Raw genomic sequence first — 22,442 nt, forward strand, 5'->3', positions numbered from 1 at the left:
TTCAACCAATCTAATGAAAAGCATCAGTAAGTTTCTGTCTCTCCTCTGGATATGGTACTTCAAATATAGTCTTTTTACAGTCAATTTTCAGCCAAGGTGAATTTAAAAATATGTTCAGAGTCAAAGTTATAGAATCAGGATGGAGTGTGTATAACTATATACTAAATATTCTTTAGGGGTGCCTGGGTGGCTCATTCATTGAGCATCTGCCTTCAGCTCAGGTCATGGTCCCAGGGTCCTAGGATCCAGCCCCACATTGGGCTCCCTGCTCAGCAGGAAACCTGCTTCTACCTCCCCAACTCTTCCTGCTTGTGTTCCCTCTCTCACTATGTCTCTCTCTGTCAAGTCAATGAATAAAATCTTTAAAATATATATATATATATAAATAAATAAATGTTCTTTGATTTCAATTCTGCAAATGTTTTGAGCTCCTAGGTGGTATCCCTGACAACTATTTTCTTGAAATCAATAACTGGAGCACGCTAAAAATAAAACAGGTTTCCTTTACATTTGTTAACTTGTTTTTCATTATAAACAATTTTAGAGGAATTAAAATATTCACTCCTACAGATCAAAGGCTCTTTTAGAAAGACTAAATGACATCTCCTGGTTATCGAAGGCTCTGATAATTCCAGATCTTCTATTCCACTGGCCTTCCAGAATTTGCAAGAATAAACCACTTAATATCTATCATTCTTGGTTTCCTTTTCTACAAAATGTGAGTTATGGACTACATCAATATTTCTTAGATATTAGAGTTGTCAAGAAACAGTAAAAGAAGCAGAGGTTGAACCAAATTCGAATTGCCATTTCTTTTTTAATAAGAATATAAAATAACAAACATACAAACTGCTGTCTCTAGTTAAAATCTTTCCTCAAAAAGAACATTTTAACAATAAAAAAAATAGAAAGGCAAGTTCAAAATAAGGACTTCCTTCATATTAATGTATATGTAGTTTAAGAAAAAAATTTACAGGGCACCTGGGTGGCTCAGTCGGTTGTGTCTGACTCTTGATTTCAGCTCAGGTCATAATCTCAGGGTCCTGGGATGGAGCCCCAGGACAGGTCTGAAGGAGTCAGGATTCTCTCTGTCCCTCTCCTTCTCCCGGCTCACATGCACTCTCTCTCTCAAATAAATAGATCTTAAAAAAAAAAAAGAAAAAATTTACATATTCTTTTTTCCCCATTTTCACCATGGACTGATAAAAATTCCTTAAATGTCTAAAATCATTCTATGAATCTGTGCTTAAAAAGTACTGAATGAAATGCTTTCTATTGTCTCTTTCAACTGTAAAACTCCCTCTATATTCTTACTTTGATACAATATGTTAAGCAAATATAATTTACATTACATAGCATTATGTCAATTAAATGTAACTTACTTAATTCAATGTAATTAAAATAAGTAAAAAAAAAATTAAGAACAATGGAAAATATCTCCTAGCATCCATGTAGTACTTCACCATAACATATTTTAATACATACTATACACATTTAAAAACTTTTTTGGGGCACCTGTGTGGCTAGGTCAGTAAAGCATCTGTCTTTGCCTCAGGTCATGATCCCAGGGTCCTGGGATAAAACCCTGTGTCCAGCTCCCTGCTCAGTGGGGAGTCTGCTTCTCCCTCTCCCTTTGCCCCTCCCCCTGCTCATACTTGCTCTCTCTGTGTCTCTCTATCAAATAAATAAATAAAATCTTTAAGAAAAAGAAAACTTTTTAAAAAGTTCCTGTGGGAAATGACAGTGTCATTTGGGTCTATTAAAGCATCATTCTGGTTGCACAAACTAGAAAGAGAAGTTGCACTGTGGTAATACTCATCTTATCTTAGAGACCAAGAGTCATTTTGCAAATTTGTAGTATCATTTCCCTAAACAACTCAGGACCAAACTGTACTTCGGTTCCTCAGTTCTACTTTTTTGTGGAGACAGAAACACAGCTCTTGACTCTATTTTTACTTTATTTTTTAAGCACTGCCGACAGAGTTAAGATAACTTTTTATTGTACCATGTATAACTATGAAATAGCATTAACAGGTGAAAGATGTAACAAATTAGACATCTCTTCATTTTAGAGAGAGAGAAGATGGAAACATCATTGATTTTCTTTCCTAAATTAAATATGTGCGAATCAAAAGAAAAAACTTTTTTCAAGTTAATACATGGTTCAGGAAAAGAAGAAACAAGCAAAGAAGCCAAGATCAGGTAAAATCATGACTTTTAAAATTGGTTTTATACTTTTAAAAACATGATTGATGTTGAATATTTGTTAGCACTTTTTTTTTTAAATACCTGGTTGAAACTATATTGAATGTAGTGTTACAATTCGGGAAAAATGTCTCTTTGTTTATTAGGAGTAAATACCTGTTAAATCTCAAGTGTTTTTATTTATTTTTTTAAGATTTTATTTATTTATTTGAGGGAGAGAGAGCTCAAGCAGGAAGAGGGGCAGAAGGAGGGGCAGAGGGAGAAGTAGACCCCCCCCCCGCCCTGATTAGAAAGCCTGATGCAGGGCTTGATCCTACGACACTTGAGATCATGACCTGAGCCCAAGGCAGATGCTTAACCAACTGAGCCACCCAGGCGCTGCTACAGTGTTTTTATTTTTGAAAAAGTGCAACAATTTTAACCACACAGAACAACTAGTGACAATCTTAATTGAAATATAATCTCAAATACATTAAAATCACTGAGGGAAAAAACAAAATATCTTTCACATATGCTATCTTAATTCCTCCCCAAGTTGAATGAAATTCACTAGGAAAACCATTGTGAGTGTGGAGTGAGAAGGGATGTTCAGGTGATGACCAATCCCAAATTTGTTTGACAGTCAGAAGGAAAGATTTTAATTGTCATCCAAATTGTCCTTAAGCTAATGCCTTTTCATTTTCAGAGCTAAGGAAAAAAGAAATAGGTTAAGTCTTCTCGTGCAGAAACCCGAGTTTCATGAAGAAACCCACTCCAATAGATCTGGGCACTTGGCCAAAGAAACAAGGTGAATAACTTTTAATTATTTGAGGGAAGATTTTTCTGATTCTATCATTAAAGGTTTAAAAAAGAGGAAATTAGGAATTTCCATTTTATTGGAAATTACACAGTAATATAAGGAAGGTTAGAGATCTCATTTCAAAAAACTAGGAATATTCCATAAAATTAAACCACTTTAATAGCTTGAATTAAATAACCTTATAAAAATTTAAAGGTGATCTTTTAAAAATTATATACCTGTCAATTTTAAATGATGTATTTTGCTCCTTATAAACTGATGCTCCTTATAAATTCATTAATTTAAGAGTTTCACAATGTAATATTGTCACAGAGGAGAGCTATTCATCTCTTCCCTTAGTAGTTTGAAAAACATGCCTGTAGGTATAAAAGCAAAAAAGCATGAAAAGGGATGTTTTGTCATTTTTAGCCATTTCTTTAATTCAAAGAGAAAATGAAGTGGCCTTATATACTAGTATAATACAGATTTGTCCAAAAATGAAATATGACCAATAAAAGGTCCAAGGCAAATATATTCAACCTTGTAAATTATAACTGTAAAATATTTGTTGTATTGCAACTTTTTAAATATATTTCTTATCCCTTTAGAACCTCATTAGCCAAACTTCCTGTATCTGTTTTAAAAAAAATTGCTGTGTATTGTGGTAAGAGCTTCAAGGAAATTGCAGTTAAAAAAAAGTTTGGCTAGAGGGGAGGGGGGTGGGGGTATGGGTTAGCCTGGTGATGGGTATTAAGGAGGGCACGTTCTGCGTGGAGCACTGGGTGTTATGCACAAACAATGAATCATGGAACACTACATCAAGAACTAATGATGTAATGTATGGTGATTAACATAACAATAAAAATTTTTTTAAAAAGTTTGGCTAAAAGTTACTGTCAGTTTAGGTTCTTCTATTTGCTGAATTAAACTGGATATACAGAGATGAATAAATTGTTTTCTCAAGAAAAAATAAAGATAATTGACCTGATTTCTTTTTCTTTGTTCTTAACACATGATTAATTTTAAATAAAATAATCTATACACTCATGAGAAAATATTTAATGTTATTTTAACATATTACTTGGTAGGCAAAATCAATAAAAAATTTGACCAATGTTTTTGAAGTTTCCAATGTAAATACAACTTTCATTACATAAAAATAAAAGAAGAAACCCTATGACTGAAAAGAGCAGTATTAAAGAGTATGTTAGAGCACATCCAGATTAAGAGTCTTTCTGCATACTCCATTACAAACATTCTGTCTCTTGAACAGAGTCTCCCCTGAAGAAGCAGTGATATGGGGTGAATCATTTGACAAACTGCTTTCCCATAAAGGTTAGTGGTGTTTTTCCCAAATGCTTTACGTCTTAATGGAAAATTACACAAAGGATGCATGTAACTATATAAAACAGGCTGTCATAAAAATGTAGTCTGATTGATAATTTACAGCAATCTGAGTTTCTGATCAAGGGAAATAACTAAATAATAGTTTAGAATAGTCAACAAATGGAAAATGTTTTTTAAATATTCTGATTTTACTAAAAAATACTTGCTGTGGCTGAAATATTACCTCTTTGTGCTGTGATTAATAGTTTCAAATTTTTTAATTTATTGATTTCTTTTAATGAGATCCTTGGTTTTTAAATACCTGATTACCCATCTTATTTTTATTGTTAAGTGATCTAAAATTTAAAGTAGTTCTTTTATTGGAAATTCAGGTAACCCTCATGAAAATACTTTTTTTTCAAATTCTGTAAATATTTCACTCTTCATCTCAATCCTCTATTTTTAAAGCAGAATTTTGTAGAAGAGTTGAGAATCAGATGGGTATTTAAGATGGAGCTTTGTAGGTGAGGTGGAAGGTGCAGACAAATATTGAGTCCTTGTTTGACTATTCAACACTGATGAAGCATGAGTCAGAGGACAAACTGCCTAGATTGTTACTCTTTTTTTTTTTTTTAATTTGACGGTTTATTATAAGGAAGCAAATGTCTTTTCATCTGTGGATGCTCAAACCCAGCACATCACCTGATAAATATTAAGTGCTCAAATAATATAACCAAATTTGTTTCTAGGAAAAGGTTAGCCCACTGTTCCTTTGAGATTTGATATCTCAAAGGCTGTATAATCTTAGTTAAACTTCCTAATTTCTCTGACTTTCAGCTTCTTCAACTGTAAATGGAGATAACAATGTCTTTAGCTCCAACAGGAATGGATTTCTCTCAGTATTAAATGAGATGATGAATAAGAAACCAATAACTGACACTACACAAATGTAAATTGTTACTTCTATTATGAAAAATAATAATTATCAACCATAAATTTCATAATCTTTTTCTCTTTTCCAGTTCCAATAAACTGGAAATTTCACTTATAGGGTGAAATTTCAATTAAAAGAAAGCTATAGGCTGTATTTATTTATTGAACTTAATAAATTGGTACATAATAATTTCATCATACTCTCACAACCCATACAGAGAGAAGAAAGATTCAGCAAGGGTAATTAGTCCTACAGAAAATTTTCCCCTGGCATTCTGTAATCATTCTGTTTTACAAATAGTCAAAACTGAATGGAAAAAATTAAATCTGCTGCTCTCTCTCTTTTCTCTGCTGGTGGAAATATTAAAGAGGTGTAAAATAGCAGTAATTTGAATCAAGAGGGTTCAACATGATAACGAAAGTCAGCACTAATCCACTTGGACATTATTATCATTGCTCTTGATCAAAGTGCTAATTAAATTATATTGAATTATATTGAATTCACAAAAAATTATGTTACTAGTATTCTTTTAATCAATCCCCCAAAATCTAATTATTTTTAGTTGCAAAGCTTATTATAATATTAAATTATAAAGCTTAAAATAATCAGCTAAAAACGTCTTTTGGTTGCAATGGTTAAATTCAGCTCATTTCTACTGTCTTGACTCCAGGCAAACCAAAAAAAAAAAAAAAAAAAGAAAAGAAAATATATTCATTAGTACACACACACACACACACACACACACACACACACACACACATACACGTGCATGCACTTCAAGAAAGACCTTACTCTATCAAATTTTACAGAATTCCCCTTTGGTTAAATGAGTAAGTTTCTCAAATTCTGTATGTCATGTCTATATAAAGGAAAAGGAAATTGTGTTAAATTTAGTCAAATGGGAAATCAAAAAAATACAAATCAAATACAATAGAAATGTATTTAGTTTGACAAAAATGGCTGATATTAAAAGCAGTCTGTGCTGATTATTAGTATCTTTAGAATTGGAGCCACAGAATAGATGGTTCTTACTCTAGATTTTAGTGTTTTAATCAAAATTCACTAGCTGGACAAGGAGAGAGACCATCCAAGTGGAGAGCCAACATAGGTATGGGGCATTAACCAATGCAATTTATTTAGGGAACTAAAAATAAAGTAATTCTCTGTTGAGAAACAGTTTGAAAAAGGAAGGGTGGCTTAGGGTGACAGACAGTGGACAAATGAGATTAAAACAGAAAGAGCATGGTTTTTGCTGTATTTCACAGAAGCAACAGAATCCATGGAGTGTTTTGATAATCCTGCTATTTTATCTAAATTTCATTTTTCAAATGTATTTTAACTCTTTTAAAAATTAAAAAAATGCACAGAAGATAAAATCCAAGAAAATCTAAACAAAGTATGGACTTTAGTTAATAAAAGTGTATCAGTATTTGTTTATCAATTATAACATATGTACTTGGAGGAAACTTGGTTGTGGGATATAAGGAAAGGGCACTATCTCCATAACTTTTCCATAAATCTGAATCTATTCTAAAATAAAATGTTCCTCTTATTTCTATACAGATATTAGGATACATTTTTTCCACCATCCCTGTTTATTGACAAATTTGTCTGAAATTTTGAAATGAACCATAAAAATTTATAATTTAACTACACATATAAAAAGCAATAATTTCTAAATGCTATTTAATAGAAACAAAAGTTATGAATAAAAAACCAATATCAGATTATATGTGATTCATAATCATCAATTTCAAATTTAGTTATCAGTCTTCTCATTGATTGACTTTATAAAAGTAAATGCTATCAATACAAAGTTAGCAAATCAATTCTAATAATATTATATATATATGTATATTGCACTTACACATATATATGTGTGTTTGTATACATATATGTATATGGTTTCACATAAGATATCTTTGAAAGTAAAATAATGCTGCTCAATAATATATGTTTGAAAATTAACTAGTTTTAAAAATGCCATATAACTTGCAATGTATTGTGTAACCTTTCAAAAATTATATAGATGTGTGCAAGATTTCAAAAGGCAGAAGAAAAATAATTCCTGAGCTGAGAAAAAGGCAGGAAAATGGCTAGAGAAATAAGAGATTTCAGTATAACTTGGAGAAGCAACCAGTTCCCTCTCACTGGGGCAGAGTAGTGAACAAACACATTGGAAAGTCAAGTTGGGGACAAACTTTGGAAGAGTTTGTTAGAAAACTGATGGACAGAAAAGTAGAGTTCTATACATGTAATATGGACTACCTACAAGATTGTTGCAAATATAAAAGCTAACCTGAAAGTAAGGGCTCTTTTGGAAAGAAAACCGATGAATTTGGTGACTGATCGGATGTGTGTGTGTATTGTAAAGTGAGATGATGAAGAGATAGGAGATGAAGAAAAAGGATGAGCCAAAGATCTCTAGATTTTATTCCATATTAATAGGAAGATGACAGTGCCTTTTACAGATGAGAAAAAGAGGTGAGAGAACAAGATTTGTGAGAAAATAACAGGTCAGAGTTTGAACTTATTTAGTTGCTGGTAAACTTTATCAGAAGTTTTGCAGGGTTTTATAAGCACACACGTAGAATATGGAACAGTGATTGATTATAAATAGAGATTTTTCTAACCATCACATCTTCAAACAGTAAAAGATGTGAAAGAGAATGTTATTTCCTGCAGGGAGTCTCTATCGATAAGAAAATCTTCCAACTACTACATAACTCTGCATTTTCCAGTAATGGCAAATAATTCCAATATTTTTTACCCTTTCATTAATGAATATTTGCTTGGACTTTTTTTGCACCCTGTATTGTGGTTCTACTAAACTTAATTCTGAGAATAATTCATAATAGATGAGAGAAGTAGAACATGTAAGTCATGACACCCCTTGCTTTAAAAAGATAAACTGATTATACTGTGGAAAATACTTACTACTGACTTTGAATAAAGGCTGCAAGGAAATGATGCTTCACTTTTGCGGAAGGAAATGAGTGCTTCTCCTTACACTTTTTATCTTGTGGCTTTTCAACTTGCCCTTCCCAATTTTCAGTTACTGATTTTCTGCAAGATAAGGGATTCCAGTGTTCTGCAAAGTTAAATTTCCGAATCAGTCTGACCCATAACAAACACTCAATTTTTTAATCTCTCTCAGGATAAAAGTAAGTAAAATCCAGTTTAAATTATAAATGGATCACATAAATACATCATTATTGCGAAAGTAACCACAACATTCTGTGTCAGGTCAAGAGCTATGACATAGCCAAATATTTAAGGGGAAAACATGCAACCTAGTAATACTGTACTTGAGTTTCCGACCTGAGAGTTTCTTGACTTTTTGTTTCATTTGGTTTCTTGGCATCAGAAAAATTCTCCAACAGATGCCAGAATTTCAATTTAGAAACATGCAATCACAGGCGTTTCATATTTGTATGACACATTGAGCCAGTTTCTTCCAGTGTGGATTCTAATCGCAGGTCCCATCAAGCACTTTTGGCAGCTGCATTCACCACTGCTGCCTTCTAAAGGACTTTTTGGTAAGTTACTCCTGTGTGCAGAACGGTTCCATTGTGACCTGATTTAATGTAACTGCCAAAGTGAGTAAGAGAAACAGGAAGTAACTAATGTGCTGGGATAATCTTGCACAACATTGCATATTACTTTTTAAAAAGTAATTTACTTAAACTTTTAAGTAAATGAACTACTTTCTCATTCATTATTAATCCATTTCTTGATTCAGTATTTATTCTTCCTTATTATATTCATATTATGCCAACGGAATCCATTCACTTTCATTAACCCATTATCAGCACTTTTAGCACATAGCACTTTTCCTAATATTAGTACTGTGACTTCATTCTGAATGTCTATATCAAACTCAAGACTAATCATGGTAACAAAGGCCTTTTGCATGATATTCCAGAGCACAATGGCTGGCACAGAGTTGACACTCATATTTTGTGAATTAGTAGAGGGCTATATATTAAGAAACATTTATGTTATTTTTTTGAAAGATTTCTATTTGAATTCCATGCAAATTGATTTTCCTCTGCTGCTCCAAACAGAATAAATAATTCCCACAAGTGTCCTTTGTTAGTCCTTGGTATATAAATGCCTGTCTTGCCCACCCATTGACCTTCATATTCCTCAGCAGTAGGGACTTTGTTGTTTTATGGCAGCTTATAACTTTGAACAAAATACATCTGGGTTCAAACTTCTGCACTGTATTTTACCAGCTGTAAATTTAAGGCAACTTAACCCTTTGAACCTCAACTTCTTCATCTGTAAAAATGGATTACTCCAATAGGGTTGACATGAAAATTAAATGGAGCTGTGCCAATAAAAGTCATATAGCAATGTGCCAAGACCTTAGCAAACACCTAAACCTTCTATTATAAGTAATATTACTACATTTTCAGTATGTAATACAGTCCTCATGTTCATATTAGGTGTTTTATAAATAAAAGATAGGTGAAGAAAGTTATTTTTAATATGTAACATTTTCAGTTGCCTGGCATATGGATGATTCATTTTAGATGTTTAGTGCAAAACACTTTTTTATAATGGATATCTATTAATAGGAAAAGTAATGGTCATATTCTCCCAAAATTGTGACGTTTACTAACTCACTTTAGGAATAATTTGGCATTTAAAAACTGATCAATCATACTTACACATGACATAGGGGTAGAATAAGTTAAAACCAGAAAGTTTTTCCTACATTGACCATGGGGTCAATGTAACTTTATTCACAGACTCAATAATGCTTATACTTAATTTCCCCTTTCCAAACTAGGTTTAACCTGGAACAGACTATTGTCTCATTGCAAGATTGCAGGCATTTTATTTTGACTCTGAAATATTTTTATGTATTTGAGGAAAATCTTCTGTGCATCAAAATGCTTCAAAAAATCATTACCCATTTATCTTTCCCGTCTGCATTTGGAGAAAAGCACACCATGCAGTGTTAAGAAATAAATCTTGAAAAATCAAACACTAAATGAGCTAAAAAATAAAAGTTGTTAAATATCCTACATTGATCATTCTTCCTTATTCTCAGAGTTTGTAGACTCATTCAGGAACTGCTTAGCACTAAGACCTCTTTAAAAAGGTTGTATTAACCAGGGATTATCTTATTAGCATCTAATGACTGTAGACAAATTCTGACTTACTTGTCAGTCTTAAATGATAGCTTCTCAAATTCTTGTAAGCCTGACCTTTGCTTGTCTTCCTAGTTTCTTCACGAACCTTTAACCACTAACACCTGGTGCTCAGGGTTAATTTATGGAGAAAAAAAAGTCTCCCCTATTCCAGTGAAAACACCAATTCTATATCCCCTGCCTATAGCAGTGGGATAGAGCTTCATGATTCTTTTGTCATGGTAGTGGCTAAAGTCATCCCATATTCAATATTTTGGATATGTCTATAGGCTGTCATGTTATTTCCTGTTCCTGTATCTCTAATATATTTTTAAAAATTTCTTACAACATAAAAAAATGGTGCTTCATGACAAAGAGGACAAGTTCTATATATAGGAGAAATAAATGGTGAAATGTAAAACATAGTTTGAGGATTGTAATAGTTTCCCCTTGCTGCTGTAACAAATTACCATAACTTTAGTGACTTAAAACAACACAAATCTACTATCTTACAGTTCTGTAGATCAGAAGTACAGTATGGGTCTTATCGGGGAAAAATAATCAAGGTATGGTTAGGCTGTTGTCCCTTCTGGAGGGTCTAGGGGAGAATCCCTTTCCTACCCATTCAGGTTTTTAGCAGAATTCAGTTCTTTGCAATTTTGGACCAAGGTCTCCATTGTCTTGCTGGCTCTAAACTCATGACTATTTACACCTTCTAGAAGCCACCACATTTTTTGGCTCATGAACCATCTTCTTTCATCTTCAAGGTCAGTAACAGTCATTCTCATGTTGTATCTCTCTGACCCAATCTTTTGCCTTCCTCTTCCACTTTTAAGGACTCATGTGCTTAGACTGGATTAGATTATTCACCTAGATGATCCAGGATACTTTCCCCATTTTATGGTCCTTAACCATACCCACATCGGCAAAGCTCCTTTTTTCCATGTAAGGTAACATATTCATAGGTTTTGGGAATTAGGGCATGGACATCTTTGGAGGGCTTGTTACTATGCCTAACACAGAAAATGTTGCCTTCCTAAGAAAGATACACTTCTACAACTTGTTTTGTTTGTTTGAAAAGTGAGATCTGGGAAAATTGAACTTATCTGAAACTCAGTTTCCTCATCTATGAAAATGAATATAGGACATATTCCTAGCATCTGTTGTAAAGATTGAATGTGGTAGTGCATACAAGCAGCACTTAACCCTCAGAACATCTAAACATGTTATAAATGCAAAATCTCTCAATTTTCATAATTCCACCAATAGAGATTCATTCTTCTTGCTTCATTCTGTATGGAATTTTTTATATTAGAAGCCATCACTGACCATAAGAATCATTCTAGAGAGTAATGAATATGGGACACCTGGGTGGCTCAATGGGGTAAGGGGCTGCCTTCAACTCAGGTCATGATCTCAGGGTCCTGGGATCAAGTCCTGCATTGGGCTCCTTGCTCAGTGGGGAGCCTGCTTCTCCCCCTGCTCGTGCTCTCTCTCTCTGACAAATAAATAAATAAAATCTTAAAAAACAACAAAGCAAAACAAGAGAGTAGTGAATATAAGAAATGAATATAAGTGAAAATGAGTTGAGGAAAGAAAGCTATCATTTTATTTCACAGTTCTTCTAACCATAATATTAGAATGTTTGCTTCTCCTTTCATACATTGCTAAATTTAAGTCTTTAAGTCTTTTTGTTCAGAATCTTTGCATCTCTGATCATGATGGATATTGGTCTGTAGTTTTCTTTTTCTGCCTTTCTTAATATTTATTTTATTTATTTCTGGAGAGGAAGGAGTGTCAGGTTTTGGTATTAAAATTATGTGGAAAGTATTCATCCCTCTACTGTTTTCTGGAAGGAGTTGTATAAGATTAGAATACTTTTTCTTAAGTGTTTGATAAAATTCACCAAATCTGGACCCAAAATTTTTAGGGGGAGGGGAGAATATTTTTATTATAAAGTCTGTTTATTAATTGGATTATGGCTATCAGATTTTTCACTTCAGTGTCATTTTGGGTAGGTTTTTTTTTTTAACAGTTTTCCTATTTTATTTAAGTTACATTTATTGGTGTAAAGTTGTTCATAATATTTATTATCTTTGTGATATCTGTTAGATATGTGGTAATATTCCTGATTTGCTTTATACTATGAAACATCCTTGCTCAACCTTGCTAGAGGTTCTATTTTATTAATGTTTTCAATGGACCAACTTTTTGTTTTTGCTAATTTTCTCTATGCTTTGTTTTCTTTCATATAGATTTCTTCTCTCTTTTTATTATTTTTTCCCCTCTACTTATTGTGGTTTTAATTTGCACTTATTTTCAAGCTTCTTAAGGTAGAAACTTATATCTTGATTTTATGCCCTTCTTTTTTTACTAGTATAGCTTTACATGCAATGAATTTCCCTCTAAATACTGTTTAAACTGTACCCCTCTAATTTTGATGTGCTGTATTTTCCTTATAATCCAGTTGTAAATATATCATAATTTCTCATGTAATTCCTTATTTGACCTATGAATGTATGTGTGTTATTTTATTTCCAAATAGTTGGAGGCCTTTATAGCTATGTTACTAGTATTAATTTTTTATTAAAACCCTTGTGGGCAGAGGACATACTCTATAAGATATCATTCTTTTGAAGTTTAGATTTATTTTACAACCTACCTACCATGAGTCTATTTTGGATAATCTTCCTTGTGCTCTTGAAAAGGTGTTGGGTAGAGTGTTTTATAATTATGAATTAGGTCAACTTGGTTAATAATTTTAAGTTTTATATAACCTTATTAATATTCTGTCTACATGTTCTATAAGTTTATAAGTGAACAGAATTAAAATCTGCAACTGTAATTGTAAATTTTTCTACTTCTTTTAGTTCTGCCAGTTTGCTTCTCATATTTTAGAGCTCTGCAACTAAGTCCATGTATATTTAGAATTATTATTTACTAGTAATAGTTGGCCATTTATAATTATGAAATGGAAATACTCTATTTTGAAGTCACTTTGTCAGGCCACATCAAATTGTTTTTATACAGATGCTAAATACCTATGTTGTGTATCATTTTCATTTTTTTATTTCACCTTCTTAATATTTTATTTTTAACATGTGTCTCTTGTAGCCAATATATAGTCTAGTTTTAATTTTGAGTGCAGTCTGATATCTCTGACCTTAAATTGGAGTATTTAGTCCATTTAGATGTAATGTCATCATTGATATAAATTAAATGTAGCTAACATCTTATTTTTTGGTTGTCCCATAATTTTGTTGTTGTTATTCTTTACCTCCTTTCCTTTTCCTCAGATTAAATAATTTCTATTCAACTCTCTTCTAGTTGACTCATCCTTTCTTATGTAGTCTTTAATTTGTTGTCATGTCCATTCAATGAATTTTTTACCCCAGGTATTTTCTATTCTAGTTCTAGACTCTCCATCTGATCGTTTCTATAGTTTCAGTTTCTCTGCTGAGTTTTGCATCTATTCACTCATTATGTCTTTTTTAACATTTATATTCTTCAACAAATTAAATAATAGCTTTTTTACTTCCTTATATGCTATTTCAAATATTTTGGATACCTCGTGGTCAGTTTCTATTGACTGCCTTTGTTATCGATAATGGGTCACATTAGACATTTCTTTGCATGCCTAATAAATTTTTATTGTATGTGAGCATAAAGGAAGATAGAGGAGTGTAGACTATGTTGTCTTCCTTTAAAGAGTTTTGGATTATTTTTCTGGCAATCCATTATATCCCCCATGGACCCATGGATCCTCTTTATTTTTTCCAGCCAGTTTGATCCTTTGAAACCAATCTCTTTCTGATTTGCCTCAATATTAGTATAAGGCCCTTGCTCTTAAGTGTAATGTTTGTAACAAAAACATAGACTTTGTTGAGCCACAGTTCCAAAGTTTGGTGGCAAATTAGACAAGAGTCTTCATCTCATGAATCTTAAAAAGTAACATGAGAAACACAAGTGAGCAAGCAACTGTAGCACAATGTTTTTAAATACCTGGAGGTTAGAGTGTGAAAAAGATAGTGGAAAGAGATGAAAGGCACTACTGGAAATTTTTAAAAGTAAAGAAACATGATGAAGTCTGTATATAGAAAGATATTACTGACTAGAATGTGGATAATAAACTAAGAGGGTGTGGGAACAAGTATGGAATCCAAGACTAAGGGTCACTAATTAGAAGGTTGTTATAATAATCTATTTGAAAAATAATTCTGCTCAAAATGAAATAAATTTTAAAAACCCACTTCTTTGTTTTTCAGTGGGTAAATAGTTAAATACTGGTATATCATTATCTTACTTGTGATATTTTATTAGAGTTGACCCTTGAACAACTTGGGTTTGAACTCTATAGGTCTACTTACTCTTGGATTCTGTCAGTAAACACAGTACAGTACTATAAATGTGGTTACCATTCTAACATTTTCTCTTCCTTATGATTTTCTTAATAATAGTTTCTTTTACCTGGCTTACTTTATTGTAAGAATACTTTATACAATACACATAATATACAAAATATATGTTAATTGACTGGTTATCTGTGAGGCTTATGGTCAACAGTAAACTATTAGCAGTTAAGTTTTTGAGGAGTCAAAAGTTATAACTCTTCACTGTATAACTGCTAACTCTTCACTGTTCAACAACTGTGGAGTTGTGCAAGATGTTCATTGGTGGAAACTGGATAAAGAGTACATGGGATCTCTATTCTCTCCTACAGCAACATGTGAATTTATAATTTTCTCAAAATAAAGAAGTTTAATTTAAAAAAATGTGTATAAGCCAAAAAAATTAAAATATCATAAAAAGTTGAATGAGCACTAGTTTTAAAGTCAGTTTGTCTCAGGGATGAATTCAAATTCTGCCACATTCTAATTATGTAAATTTTACCTGACTGAGCCTGGAGTAAATGATAGTCACTAAGACCATCAAAACCCACAAAGTATAATACTATGTGCCAGTCACCATTTTAAGCACTTTGCATGCTTTAAAATTTTAATTCTCTCCTCTCTTGCTTTCTTCTCTCATGGTTTGATGGCTTTCTTTAGTGATATACTTGGATTCCTTTGTCTTTATTTTTTACATATTTATTTTTGGTTTTTGATTTGTGGTTACCACTAGGTTTTCATCTAACATCTTATGCATATAACAGTCTATATTAAGTTGATGGTTGCTTACATTTGAACCCATTCTTTACTCTTCTCCCCAACCCTCCATGTTTTAGGTATTTGGTATCATACTTTACATCCTTTTGGTTTGTGAACCCCTTGACCAATTTTTATAGATATGCTTAATTTTACTGTTTTTGTGCTTTCTACTTTTCTTATTCCTACTTATGGTCTTTCCTTTCCATTCAAAGAGCTCCTTTTAACATTTCTTGTAGGAATGGTTTAGTGGTCATGAATTCTTTTAATTTTTGTTTGTCTGGGAATCTCTTTATCTCTCCTATTCAGGATGATAACCTTGCTGCATAGAGGATTCTTGGTTGCAGGTTTTTTTTATTTTGTTTTGTTTTTTCTTTCAGCACTTTGAATACATCATGCCATTTTATTCTTGCTTAAAAAGTTTCTGCTGAAAAATCAACTGATAGACTTATGGGGTTTCCCTTGTATGTAACTCTTTTCTTTCTTTGCTGCTTTTATTTATTTTTTATTTTTTTTATTATGTTATGTTAATCACCACACATTACATCATTAGTTTTTGATGTAGTGTTTCATGATTCATTGTTTGCCTATAACACCCAGTGCTCCATGCAGAACGTGCCCTCTTTAATACCCATCACTAGGCTAACCCATCCTCCCACCCCCTCCCCTCTATAACCCTCAGTTTGTTTTTCAGAGTCCATCGTCTCTCATGGTTCGTCTCCCCCTCCGATTTCCCCCCGTCATTCTTCCCCTCCTGCTATCTTCTTCCTTTTTTTTTTTTTTAACATATAATGTATTGTTTCAGAGGTACAGGTCTGTGATTCAACAGTCTTACACAATTCACAGCGCTCACCATAGCACATACCCTCCCCAATGTCTATCATCCAACCACCCCATCCCTCCCACCCCCCACCACTCCAGCAACCCTCAGTTTGTTTCTTGAGATTAAGAATTCTTCATATCAGTGAGGTCATATGATACATGTCTTTCTCTGATTGACTTATTTCACTCAGCATAACACCCTCCAGTTCCATCCATGTCGTTGCAAATGGCAAGATTTCATTTTTGATGGCTGCATAATATTCCATTATATATATATACATCTTCTTTATCCATTCATCTGTTGATGGACATCTTGGCTCTTTCCACAGTTTGGCTATTGTGGACATTGCTGCTATAAACATCAGGGTGCATGTACCCCTTCAGATCCCTACATTTGTATCTTTGGGGTAAATAGCCAGTAGTTCTCTTGCTGCTTTTAAAATTCTATCTTTATCTTTACTTTTCGCCATTTTAATGACTGTGTGTCTTGGTGTGGACCTCCTTGGGTTGATTTTATTGGGGGCTCTCTGTACCTCCTGGGTCTGGATTTCTGTTTCCTTCCTTGGATTTGGGAATTTTTTGGCTATCATTTCTCCAAATAAATTTTCTGCCCCCCCTTTCTCTCTCTTTTTATTCTAGGATCCACATAATGGTAAAGTTATTACACTTGATAGTATTGCTGAATACCCTAAGTCTATTTTTCTGTTTTGTCCTGCTCTTTCATTTGAGACATATCCCCTGTCTCTTCATTTTGTCTCTCTGTGTCTGTTTTTATATGTTAGGAAAGTCAACTACATCTCTTGAAAGTAGTGGCCTTATGAAGAAGTCCTGCGGTGCCCTGCAGTGCAATGTTCCCTATTCACCAGAATCTGTCTCCCATGTGTGTTATGTTTTCTTCTATTGTGGCTGAGCCTGGGGTGCCTGGAGACAAGGGTCTGTTTCTCTCCCCTCTCTGTGCCTGCTGTGTCTCTCCCTCCTGCAGACAGTCTCATGGGTCTCTTTGGCTCCCAACTCTGTCTCCACCCTTCCTATCCTCTTCAACATGGCCTCTTCTCTACATTTAGCTGTGGAGAGTCTGTTCTGCCAGGCCTCAGGTCATTCTCTGGGTTATTTACACTTATATGGATGTTATCTAGTTGTATCTGTGGGACAAGCTGAAGGTCCTCCTACTCCATCTTTCCTGGATCAATGCTTTTAATTCTCTAAACAGCCCTATCAGGTAGGTATCATCATTATCTTAATTTTAAATATTGAAAAACAGGCACAGAAAGAAAAGTATTTCACTCAGGACTACATAGTAACTAGCTAAACATGAATTTGAACCCTGGCCATCTTCCACAAAACTTTATACTGATGGAGCTCAGGACAAATGTAAAAATGGAGACCCCATACTAAATATCTAAATGCTTAAGAGCTATAAATCAAGCTAACAAACTGTTAAAAATATATATTTTATCCTTTTATTTATACAAATATACTGTGTAACCATTAGGCTTGAATTTTAAAATTCTCAGACTCTTTAGAGTTGTATTCTATCCAGATGCCTACCTTCCTTCTCTTTCTATCCATGGTTTGGTTCCATACTGTGAAAGTCCTCTTTGCACGTTTAGGTGGACACCACAGCCTTCAAATTCAAGTCCTATTCTAAGGGTACGCATACCATTGAGTCAGTGTGCCTTTAGTGGATGAACTTGAGGAAGAGGACTGTGCAAACCCTGGCAGCATAAAGCTTTTAGACAGGGAATTCCAGGGTCCTGACTATAGAAGCATAGTCTGGAAGTCAGGGGGCATGGAGAGAATGGGCTCCAGGTGGAATAATTTCTTGGTTCTGTAGACTAACCCCCACACCCCTGAGAAAGGCACTGAGGGACCTGAAAGAAACCCAAAGCAAGATCTGGAGTAGGGGTTTGTCCCTCTTCCTCAGGTCTGTGTATGATACCAGCCTCATTTCAACAGGGCTGATACTTACTTTTCATAATTGTGAAGATTACAGCTAATTTATATGAGGTCTCCCATGTGTATTGTGCATATGTGTGTTTCTTCACTGCATTAGAGGGAAGATATAGCTATAATATCAAGTAGTACAATACAGGAGGGGAGGTGGGCTGGAGGATGGGTTCAATAGGTGATGGGTATTAAGGCGGGCACTTGTGATGAACACTGGGTGTTGTATATAAGTGATGAATCACTAAATTCCATACAAGAAACCAGTATCATACTGCATGTTAACTAACTGAAATTTAAATAAATATTTGGAGGGAAAAAATATCAAGTAGTAAAATTCTTCAACATTAATATTGTATATTTAAAATATATCACTTCTTTTCCTGGTAGATGGACTGGAGACTTTTACCAGATTCCTTAAAACAGAATTCAGTGAGGAAAACATTGAATTTTGGATAGCCTGTGAAGATTTCAAGAAAAGTAAAGACCCTCAACAAATTATCCTTAAAGCAAAAGCAATATATGAGAAATTTATACGGAATGATGCTCCACAAGAGGTACAGTAAAGATGATTGTGAAAATTTAAAACTGCTTGAAAAATTTTTGAGAAAATCTGCCTTTATCAAATCTGTATCCTCATATATTCTACCAGAAAGATCAAGATTTTACTGAAGCAAAAATGGATATTTCTATAAATTCCTACATACAAACAGAATACATTGTAAGACTTTGCCATGAAAGTAAAAGTATAATTGAAGTCATTCCTTTGGGTTATTTTTTATTCTAGACTAAAAGTAAATACAATTACTTGCAATGTTTAGGTTCATTCACTTATCTATATTAATCACATAAGCGTAAGCAATGTCTCATCAAAACTAATAATTTCTATAAGTGAGGAAGACAAGACAAATTAAAAAGATTGTATATTGTACCATTTAGTGTGAGCTCAATCTACCTATGTAAAGTTTGATTGTCCCAAAATAATTATTCTTCACTTTAAGATAGACTAAAAGAAAATTTCATAATTGTTAGATGAGGGAAACCTAATTTGACAACAGCTCGAGTGAAAAAACAAATGTGATTTTCTTTGACTGCAAGCTCAGGGTGAGATAATTGTGTGATACAACTGCTAAAACTATAGAAATAAAACTATAAAACTAGCAAACATTACCTGACTGCCCTCAAAAATAATTTAAATAGAGTTTCTGTATTTTTATTATGTGTTCAATAAATAGTGTTTCATTGCTGAAGTGGTAGAACTGGTAGGCTATCAATGTTTAGAGTTCTGTTTCACTATAAATTAGTATTGTCCATGAGGTAGCATTATCTATGTGGATATCATTTCACATGGAATGATGATTGTTTTTCTTGTTTCAATATGTTTCAATCTATTCTGTGTTTCAGTGCATTATTCTGTTTTTCCCATGGCCAATTTTATAAACAGATTTTTAAAAAGCAGCTAGTGGTATGGTGTTACCCATGAGAAAAAAGGAAGGAACCCTACGTGAAAACTTACATCTATCAGAATCAGATACAGCAGTAGTGCTTTGGTAAAAACCGTGAAAGGATTTTATATCTTTAAAAGTTATCCATTTTCAGCACACACTGGCTTGTAATAAAGCATAAAATAAAATTTAAAAAGCACAGGGATAAAACAAAAGCCCCACACTGAAATCCTAAATATGCCCCAAACTCACCCTTTGCCCTCACTCAAAATAATTTAATCTCTATGAAGTTTTATTTCCACTTTGAAAATGGGTTAACCTAATGGTCTATATGATATTTACAATGTTTCATTATTCTAAATTAGCAGAGTGAGAAGGACTGGGAGCATAGGAAGAGAAGAGCTGGATGAAATGCCAGCCCAGAGTAAATCACTGGATCCCTAGACTTAAAACAAAAAAAAAATCACAAAAGCATCCAAGTGACTTATGCCCATTCCAACATTGGATCAGTCTTGCACTGTTTGTTTTTCAAAAGTGTTTACTTAAGTAGATTGACTATAATCATACTTTTCTGTTATTATTATCATCCAGGTTAACCTTGATTTTCACACCAAAGAAATCATTACTAAGAGCATCACCCAACCTACCCTACATAGTTTTGATGCTGCACAAAGCAGAGTGTATCAGCTTATGGAACAAGACAGTTACACACGTTTTCTGAAATCTGACATCTATTTAGACTTGAGAGAAGGAAGACCTCAGAGACCAACAAATCTTAGAAGACGATCACGCTCATTCACCTGTACAGAGTTCCAGGATGTAAAGTCAGATGTTGCCATTTGGTTATAAAGAAAATTAATTTTGTTCATTTTGATGGCAAACTTGTAATCTGCTTTTAATATACAGCATGTTTACTTCTAGCAAATGAGTACATCTTTTAAAATAAAATGCATCATGTCAAAGGATTTTTAAAAATGTAAATCAAAACTTACCTTATAACAACACATACTATATCTGCCAATATATTCTGTAAAGCCTTCCATTTGACTTCATTCCATTCATAGTCAGAAAAACTTATTACTTAATGGAAAGAAAGTAAAGAAGTAATAACAATGTTTTATAAGACCATAGTTGAGTTCAAGTTAAGGTTTTGCAAAATTGTCAATAGTTAGACCAAATATCTAGTTTGGGTATTTTTTTCTACATGTAAAAAAGTTGATGCTCAGATATCCATATATTCAGAACACATTTTCCATAATGATGAAGACTCTTTCTCTCTCAGGCATAGAGAGAGTAGAAGAGGTCCGTTTCTTACAATAAGAGAGGACAATCATTTGTTCTTGGATTATTAACCCTGGTTCAAGAATAAGCAATGTATCACTTCTAGTTACGAGCTAGAAACAGGAACGTTGGGGAAGACACATAGAACTTCCAGGTTAAACATAACCCACATTGATAACTGAGAATGGGAACCACGTTTGGTCTCATTCTTAAGTGAACATGGACTTACCCAGTAAGTGGAGCACATTTCTAATGGTCATAAAAACATGACCAGATTATACATAGCTCCAGGTTGGGACTAGGTGCATCTTCTCATCTGTTAACAGAAATTGCTACTAAAGTAGTAGGCAGTCAGTGGTTTGAATGAGGCCCAGAGGATATTTATCCCAAAAGTCGTTAGGTTTCGTTTTTGGACTTTTAGAACTGGGATAAAAATTAGAAATGAGAGGAGGTAAAGAAGCAAAGAGTTCAAGGCCCTGGAGACTCATGCATCTGCTACATTGGTTCTTATAAATAAAGTATTCCCCCATTGGCTGTGTTCTTGTTCCAAGTCTCATTGAGTCATTTAATACTATATTATTCAAATAAGACTATGCTAATAAGTATATATGTCTCTACTTTAGGGAAATATTTAATTTTAAATGTGTGTTGCATGTAAATGTCTGTATTTAAATATGCCATACATTAGGCTTTGGCAAATGTTATTTTAGTTGAAATGTAAAATATAAAAACTGCAGAAAACCTATAGTAATAAATATTTTTAATTTCTTCATTCATACAGTTAATGTTTATTTGACCACTAAGTGCTCTTGCTGATTGTTGATTATCTTGTCATCAAACTACCAGACATATTTTCTTATTTTAGAATGATATTGAGATAGAAAATATTAATTAAAGTGTTTTGTCACTGATCTTAATGCTAATTCAATTCTTTATACTGTTATAAATATGAAAACAAATCCATGCATTTCAAAAATCAACTAAGAACGTGATTTTTAATTTTTCTTTGGCTGATTTGTATTTTCTTTTTCTGTGGAAGTGTCTTTTCAAAGGGTCTGATTGCTTCATGCACAGTTAAGACTTGATATACAAGGTTTCTGATCTCATTAGAAAAATCATGGGCTGATTTTAACAGCATTGTTCTAGGACCACAAATACATATTATGTAGCTTTTTCATTTGTAATACTTTTCATACATGTCCAATATCTTGTTTAAAGAATTCAATGGGACACTTCAAAAACATACCAGGACTTTCTGATTAAGTTAATGCCTGACTTCAAAGAACTTGTGTCCATGGGAAGGACAACATGGTCACAAACAGGAAATAAAATAAACAATTAGAGAAGTGAAAAAGCCAAGTAAAAATGTGCAGACAGTACTGAGCACTGGCTGGAGGCATTGCAGAAGTATAATGAAAGCCC

General features: G+C 33.3%; 1 protein-coding gene across 2 annotated transcripts; it reads left to right on the forward strand.

Moving 5' to 3' along the window:
• The first annotated feature begins 1,810 nt into the window (after window positions 1–1,810).
• On the forward strand, window positions 1,811–22,193 carry RGS18 (regulator of G protein signaling 18). Of its 2 annotated transcripts, XM_025892231.2 has the most exons (5): window positions 1,816–2,202; window positions 2,891–2,992; window positions 4,257–4,318; window positions 18,685–18,851; window positions 20,331–22,193. In XM_025892231.2, exons 1-5 carry the CDS (start codon window positions 2,084–2,086, stop codon window positions 20,586–20,588), a joined length of 708 nt encoding a protein of 235 aa, XP_025748016.1. In that variant the 5' UTR covers window positions 1,816–2,083; the 3' UTR covers window positions 20,589–22,193. The 2 variants fall into 2 exon arrangements, with proteins under 2 accessions (XP_073740216.1, XP_025748016.1); XM_073884115.1 differs by lacking the exon at window positions 2,891–2,992 and having other exon boundaries at window positions 1,811–2,202.
• The last annotated feature ends 249 nt before the right edge of the window (window positions 22,194–22,442 follow it).

Source organism: Callorhinus ursinus, unplaced genomic scaffold (genome assembly GCF_003265705.2).
Source record: "Callorhinus ursinus isolate GAN/ISIS: 27379988/994484 unplaced genomic scaffold, GSC_fseal_2.0 scaffold54, whole genome shotgun sequence".
Lineage (NCBI taxonomy): Eukaryota > Metazoa > Chordata > Mammalia > Carnivora > Otariidae > Callorhinus > Callorhinus ursinus.